The sequence below is a fragment of the Paramormyrops kingsleyae genome, chromosome 7 (genome assembly GCF_048594095.1).
Source record: "Paramormyrops kingsleyae isolate MSU_618 chromosome 7, PKINGS_0.4, whole genome shotgun sequence".
NCBI lineage: Eukaryota > Metazoa > Chordata > Actinopteri > Osteoglossiformes > Mormyridae > Paramormyrops > Paramormyrops kingsleyae.
In genome coordinates, this window is record NC_132803.1 from 10,817,563 (window position 1) to 10,825,742 (window position 8,180).

Here is an 8,180-nt window from a genome sequence, read left to right on the forward strand (position 1 = left end):
ACAGCACAAACGTAGCACTAGCTTTACGATGGATTATTTATTTGTGCTGAAGGGCGGCACCTTCACGGAACATAGCTCACAGTCAGCTCTGTGTTTCAGTGAAGGACCCATTCCAGACGCTAGATGGCGCCATCAGATTTCCCAACAGCTAGGTTATAGTCGTTTCCCATCAGGCGCTGTTGGTCAAACTTCCGGAAAGCCGAGCGCAGGGAAAGTGGACGGGAGCGCGCCCGCGTCCTCGTAGCGCAGGTCATGTCTTGTTATTGAGGTGAAGGGTCAGTCTGTGAGCTGTAGCACTGTAGACTTGCATTTGGACTTTTCTGCTGCATGACAACTGACGCCACTTTTAATAAGATCTAAATATGTTGCCGAATACGGGGTAAGTCGGTGTTGTGTCATCTTCCTTCGTCTTAAAAAAAGTGGACAAAAAGTTATTTAGCTAATTATGTACACTTTTATCCGAGTAACGTGCACTGTAACATCTTCATCAACCTCTTTGTATAGTAAACCAGCGTCAAAAACTGTAGTGCCACTGTGTATTTTTATTTTACGCTAATCAGTACCTTTTCATTGGTTAACTTCTTACGGTTTTGCACTGTGTTTGTTTTCATGTGTGTTTCTATATGTGGAATAAATGCAGGTGATCTCAGCTGCATAGACAAACACAGCAGGGTCCCATTAGCTCGCACACAGAGTCTAACATTTAATGAATATAACTAAATTACGGGCTGAAGTGACTTCTCGTTTTGGTGCCTGCATTTCAGAAAGCTCGCAGGTCGCACCCTGTTCATTACCGGGGCCAGCCGTGGTATCGGGAAGGCCATCGCCTTGAAAGCTGCCCGAGATGGTGCCAACGTGGTGATCGCTGCCAAAACTGCCCAGCCGCATCCCAAACTTCCTGGGACCATCTACACTGCTGCAGAAGAAAGTCAGTCCTTTCATTCCTGGCTGCATGTGTTAGGCTGTTCAGGGGAGCGAGAGTACCATGTTTGACTCAAAAACATACCATTTTACAAAATCCCGTTTTCATTTACACAGACATGACATAAGTTTGAGAAGAAAGACGTAGTCATACTATGGCATATTTAATGAGAAACATATTGAATATTTTTGCAAATAGATTTGAAATGATTCAGGCTTAATCTGTGGTTGTGTTAATCAGAGTAACTCGCATTACAGTGGCTCCTGTACTCTCTCCTCTTTGCAGTTCAGGCAGCTGGTGGTAAAGCCTTACCCTGTGTTGTGGATATCCGGGATGAAAATCAGATCAGCAATGCAGTGGAGCAAGCAGTAAAGAAATTTGGAGGTGCACCGTGTTTGCGTTCAGAGTAGCCTAATTTACTCATGAGAAGTTAGAGCTTATTAAATTGGCAGCATTGTTCATAACATTTTTTTCCTCTGCTTTTTGTGTTTGTTTTTCCAAGGTATTGACATCTTGATAAACAATGCAAGCGCCATAAATTTAACTGGCACTGTGGAGACACCAATGAAGAAAGTGGACCTGATGCTGGGCATCAACCTGAGAGGAACTTACCTGACGTGGGTGAAACACCTACTGAACATAGATCCTCTCAACTCACTGTTCATTTTAATCTCTTAAATGAACATCTTGGCATTGAGGTGGGAAGTTCAGGTCCAGAAGCTACGGGTGCAAAGCAGGGAATAACCCAGGATAGGGCACAAACTAGAAACAAACTATTTTGAAACATGAAAGCATAAAGTACAAAGAAGAGTTTAAATGTTGGCCTATGTATGGTGTGACATCATTATCCTAAACTTGTTGGGAGGGGTCACTTACCGTTTGACTAATAGTATGGCTGACTGGAATGCAACAACCAGGGGTAGGCAACCCTGATCCTGGAGTGCTGGTATCCAGCAGGTTTTCAAACCTACCTGATGAGTTACTATCTGCCTGACATCAAGTGTGGTTCATCAGAGACCAGGTACAATGGAAAACCTGCTTGATACTGGGATGTTAGGATCGGGATTGCCTGTCCCCGAGCCAGACAGTGTTCCGCTCATATCACTGTCCTTCTAACACAAATGGGGTTGTGTCTTTCTCAGGTCGAAGCTGTGTATCCCATACCTCCTGAAGAGTAAAAACCCTCACATCCTCAACTTAAGTCCTCCACTCAATCTGAATCCCGTCTGGTTTAAAAATCATACAGGTAAGCTTCATTGCGTAGCAGTGAGATTAATCACTTTTCAGGGGATTCTGGAACAGGGTGACATTTAATAAAAGACAACTTCCCTCAGGGTCCTGAGGCGAGTGGCTCCGAGTATCATGTAAGCCATTTGCTTGACAGCTCCTCCCCGTGTCTGTCTTCTGCAGCATACACCATGGCCAAATACGGCATGTCCATGTGCGTTCTGGGAATGGCTGAGGAATTCAGAGGGTCTATCGCAGTCAATGCCTTGTGGCCCAAGACAGGTAAATGGGTTATTGTTCAGGAGACTGAATTTGGTTGCTGTAACCTTACAGCACATAGAGATGTCGTCAGTGTAAAAAAAAAAAAAAAAAAAAAAAGGCTGACCATTTAGCAGCCCCTGTGCGTTTCCATTTAACGTTTCTGCTTGCATTCCCATTGGCTGATGGCCGTCTTTCTCTCCCAGCCATTCAGACGGCAGCCATGGACATGCTGGGAGGCTCTGGCATCAGTAAGCAGTGCAGGAAGGTGGACATCATAGCAGACGCGGCCTACTCTATCCTGAACAAGCCCACCACCTACACGGGCAATTTCACCATCGACGAGGACATACTGAGAGCGGAAGGAATCTCTGACTTTGACACATATGCCGTTGTTCCAGGTGTGTGATCGCTTACGCGGAGTGGTGGTGTGTGCGTTTCTGTGAACATTTGTTTATCTGGGCACTGGGTTCGTTCAGTTTTTAGCCTCCCAAAAGCTGCCAGACTGGCTATGCAATGCTGGTGACTGCTGGACACACTCCGGTACACCAACAATGAACTTCCTCCAGGGGGCAGTGTCTGCCTCTGCCTGTGATCAGAAGGTCACTGGTATGAATGCTGTCCACAGCAGAATAGTCACATCTTCCTTAGACTCTTGAGCTAGGTCCTTAACCCTACTTTGTAGTTTTGGATTCTGGGTAAATGGCCTAGTCCTGAAACGTAGACATAATATGTACGTCTATGTCTCAAAGAAGAGCATGATGGGATAAGCAAAAAGATGCATTCCAATGTATCTGTACTTGTGCAAATGGCAAATAAGGCATTTAGTCTCATTGGTCGGCATTTGTGCCTGACTGCAGTGTGCAGACTGCAAACGTGCTTAACCGTAAGGTTAGTTAATCGGTCACGTGGATGGATGGATGGATGAATGAATGAACTGATTTTGTGTTTGAACAGGACATCCTCTGCTCCCTGACTTTTTCCTGGACAGCGACCCAGAAGAAGTTAAGAAGCAAATGGTGGACGAGGGTGAGAACAGAGGCAAACTGTCACTCATAGTTACTGTGAATAATCAGGATAAATCTGATAGTGACCTTGAAAGGATTCCTTTGAGGAGAATGGTTTCTTTAAATAGTATGAATGGTGCACAGGCTGTAGGCACTGTCTGATCACAAGAATGGTGGACAGAGTGGGAAATGGGAGGGGAAGCAGAAGATAATGTAGGGCCAGTCCTTGAAACTCTACCATTCCAGGGGGGAGTGTGTGGCTCAGTGGGCAAAGCCTACGTGCCTGTAATCAGAAGGTCGCCAGTTCAAACCCAGCTTCAGCGCGTCTGCGGGTCCTTGAGCAAGGCCCTTAACCCCCAGGTCCCTGGTACAGCTTACTTACAAAGAGCAAGTTGAGGGAGGCATAAAAAAGACAATTTCCCTACGGGGATCAATAAAAGTATCAATTATAATTTTTATCAATTGTTGTTGTTATTATTATTATTATTATAATTATTATTATTATTATTATTATTATTATTATTATTATAATTATTATTATAATAATTCATGACTGAAGAAGATCCATACTGTAATCATTCACTGTGGTTCCCACAGGAACTATGGCTGAACAGGCAAATGCAGGAGGCATGGCAGGCGGACCCATTGCTGCCACCTTCAAAGCCATTCAAGGAATCCTGAGCCCCGATGTCATTAAAACGACGCAGGGAGTTTACAAGTTTAACATCACTGGTGAGTGGCTGCTTGAGTCGCGCACTCGGCCCGGCAGGCGGCAGCCGTAGCCACATACTGCTGGCTCACCGGAGGCGGGGCTTGATGTCCTCAGGGGACGACGCCGGCGTGTGGTACATCGACCTCAAGAACGCTCCGGGAAGCGCAGGCTTTGGGGAGCCACCGAACGGGGAGGCGGATGTCATCATGACCTTGGACGGCGTGGACTTCATCAAGATGTTCAAAGGTGGGCTGTGATAGAGCAAGGAAGATGGAGGCCATCAGAGACGCCCTGTAACATGTCTGAGCACACGGTCAGAAAAAGGATACAGCCTTGGCTTCCCATGGAACGAACAACATTAATGTACCCCCAGTGATACAAAAATGTTCCTCAGAGTCTATTTCTGTACCTTAAAAGGTGCATTTACCTACAGCTAGGGGACAATTGGCAGACCCTTGAAGGTTCATCCCTAGTGACAAGTAATTATATCATCAAAGGTACAAATTGGTACTTCCTTTTTCCCTGACAGTGTATGGGTGGGACATGGACAGGAGCGGGCATAGACGTATGGGTTGTTTTAGTCATTATTGTCCTTTGATACCCATTCCTGTTTTAACTGCACAATATCTGTCAAGCAAGTGCCATGTTATTGAGCAGATTATTTAAAATAGAAAACTAAAATCCCCAAGATGGATGGATGGATGGACTGCATATAAAAAACAATGCCTGTATGTTAGTTGTATGTGTCCTCAGATTTAATTATAAGGGCTTAGATTGTGCCTTTTCCTAACAGGTCAACTGAAGCCAACGATGGCATTTATGTCTGGAAAGCTGAAGATTAAGGGTGATATGACTCTTGCCATCAAGATGGAGAAGATGATGACAATGATGACATCTAAACTTTAAGAAAAACATGCTGCCATTTCTAATTTTCTAAGCTTTGTAATAATGCTGATTTAGCTGTTCTTCAGTCTCATACGTAAATACAAATATAACAGTTGTGTATAAATTTTGTGAAAACATACACGATCAGCTGTTGGTCTCCTGCAGGCTCTGTGCTCCTGTTAGGATGACTCTGGGTGTGAAAAGGTGGCATACACTCAAGGTTTTTCAGAGCGGTTCACAAATGATTCTGTTACCACCTGAACATGTACAGCAGATATAGAATGACTTTCAGATTTGACGGAGGTGCCGTCACAGTAGATGACCTCACCAATTCTGAAGATGCTGCCCTTACTATAATGACAGAATTACTGCACAGCTAAACTTTCAGCGAAGCTGACAATCTGACAGCAGTGTTTAGCAGAGTCACCAGTGTGTTTATGGTTAAGGATTAACTCCATCAGGCTTTACAATTAACAATGGTTTAAAAGAAACTGGAAGTGATTCATTCATATCTTCATGACCCAAAGGGGTTGTCAAATCCTAAACCACAGACATCAAAACCTCAGCAGTAGTACTAAGTGCCTGATAATTATTAGTGGTGGCAGGGGCTCAAAAAAAGATCAAAACTTATCTAGTGACACATTTCATCACTCGGGATCCGGTGTCCCCATCACATTTCAGGACTGGATTAACAAACTAAATTCACAACTTCCAAATGGTTTAAACCAAGCATGCTAACAAATAAAGAATGGAAGCTCAGCACGTGAAGCAGAAAGTCTGGGAAAAGTCATTGCCAACAAGCCTCTGACCCCCAAAATTGATAACCCCACCCTAAACAGGAGGTGTCCAAGTATGGACCAATTAGATCACATGCCCATTTTGGGATTATCCACCTCATTTGATATAACACCAACCTGTGAAACAACAAACATGCTTAGATTGAATTGTGTCAATAAAGGACAACAAATAGACTGAAAGGAAATACTGTTCTTTTTTTCCTTATGTTCAATCTGTTTTGACTTTAGGTCAAAGACCTGCGTGAAGTTGGCCCTCCACATGATTCAGATTTCAACCAAATTGGTCTCAATCGTTTGTGCCGGATTGTGCCCTTAAAATTTTTGTTTGTGCTATTTTAGTTTATGAGATATAAATGTTTGTTTACATGGATCCGTTATCAGCGTGAAGTTGGCGCCCCATTTGCGTCTGATTTCCACCAGACCGATCGCAATCATGTGTGCGGCGTTTGTGCCGTTAAAACTGTCCTTTGTGCTGCTTTAGTTTCTGAGATATTAATGTTTGTTTACACGGTGACGTGACACCAGCGTGAAGTTGGCCCCCCATTTGTGTCTGATTTCCACCAGACCGATCGCAATCGTGTGTGCGGCGTTTGTGCCGTTAAAACTGTCCTTTGTGCTGCTTTAGTTTGTGAGATATTAATGTTTGTTTACGCGGTCACGTGACACCAGCGTGAAGTTGGCCCCCAATTTGCGTCTGATTTCCACCAGACTGATCGCAATCGTGTGTGCGGCGTATGTGCCGGTTTGTGCCGTTAAAACTGTCCTTTGTGCTGCTTCACATTTACATGGTCATGTGACTCCGCCCCCATTTGCCTCCGAACTGGTCTCAATAGTTCGTGCCGTTTAAAAATAGTCTGTACTGTTATTTCTTATACCTCTTAGTTTATGCCTTTACATGATCGCTGTATAGTGCTCAGGCTTGTGTTTCTCATGTTAACAGAAGGTGGAGCCATTACTTGAGATATGGGAGTGAAAAAGCAAAACGACAATATGGAAAGTGGCTCTTGCAGTGTGAAAAGTGATTGTGTGCCATTTACAGGGTAAAGCACATCACAGAACTCTAAATTATGTGCAGACGTACGTAACATAGCGTCTTGCTATGAACGCCCCAGCACCAAACGCAACCAGTTATTGAGTTAATGCGTAATACTGTACAACAGTGTATAAACTCTTGTCATTTTGCCTGGTTTATTGCGATGTCTTTACCTTCCCATGGACCCTCTTACTTGTTGCACGTACATGGCGGTTAAATAAAAATGTCCAATAATGAAGTTTTACTTTCTCCCTCCACTCAACCCGAACTAACATTTAACCAATCACATCCAATTTACAAAGGTTTTGTAAAGGTGGCGACCAATGAAAGTTCAACTATTAAACAATTTAGCACCGAGTGCATAATCATTGATCTGTGGTCGCCAAAACAATTGTCTTTTTATTAAAATAATACTTAATCTACTTTGGAAATACGTCATAAAAGGTACGTAAAATTTGTACATTAAAAAAGTATTGACATAACTCGGTATATTGAAGGCAGTTATAATTGCAATTAAAAATGTATGTAGGACAGTTAATGCACAAAGCTCTTTTGCACATTTTAATTAAAAAGTATTAACAAGTAATTATTTGATATATACAGATAAAATACATAAATATACTAAAGTCGTGGTCATTTCCGTTTCTTTTGATCAGATGCCCAAAATTCCTAGCTCAGCAAGGAGAAAATAATTGAGGTTCTCCAGACAGCACAGAATCAAATTGTCAATGGCGGTCATATAGCTGTTCCTTCTGATGATGTGTGGATTGCTCTGAGCCAGCAGCTGAACTCCAAAATTTCAGGCAAAGCGTTGTATACGTTTGTAAAATTAAACCGCCATTAATGTATGGCGAAGTTTACGGGTAGCTGTGGTGGGGGCAGAGCAGGAGGGCGGTGATGACAGTGCAGTGTCCCGTTAATATTCATGGAGATGAAGATTGTGACCTGCTGCTGACACCACAGACAGAAAATATCATTGAATTTAATGTTACACTTTCCGAATTAAAATGGAAAACTACCAGCTTGCTTTATTAGAGTAGATGTTGCTCACTGCATAAAGCTCATCAGTCGATGGGAATGCCTGAGGCGAAAACCCTGCAGAGTAAGAATTTTACCTCCGATGCATGGCCAAGCTTTTACAAGCAGGGACACTGGATGATGCACATCAAATTTACTCAATTACAGTCGTTGCTTTGAGTGAGACTGAAGGGCACAATGAAACAGGATGTCCTGTAATGGCAGAAGTGAGCAAGATTTACCTGAGGGCGAGAATTTCAGAAGTGAGTGCCGTCTGTCCTAACATGAAGGTTGATGAAACTGAAGAAACAAAAATGGCCAA

At 43.3% G+C, this 8,180-nt stretch overlaps 1 protein-coding gene across 1 annotated transcript; it reads left to right on the forward strand.

Moving 5' to 3' along the window:
* Positions 1-174: 174 nt before the first annotated feature.
* On the forward strand, positions 175-5,155 carry hsdl2 (hydroxysteroid dehydrogenase like 2). The gene is made up of 11 exons (XM_023808667.2): positions 175-379; positions 765-928; positions 1,208-1,306; positions 1,425-1,539; positions 2,065-2,168; positions 2,333-2,431; positions 2,614-2,808; positions 3,365-3,436; positions 4,012-4,146; positions 4,241-4,372; positions 4,920-5,155. The coding sequence occupies exons 1-11, from the start codon at positions 363-365 to the stop codon at positions 5,030-5,032; spliced, it is 1,245 nt and encodes a 414-aa protein (XP_023664435.2). The 5' UTR covers positions 175-362; the 3' UTR covers positions 5,033-5,155.
* The last annotated feature ends 3,025 nt before the right edge of the window (positions 5,156-8,180 follow it).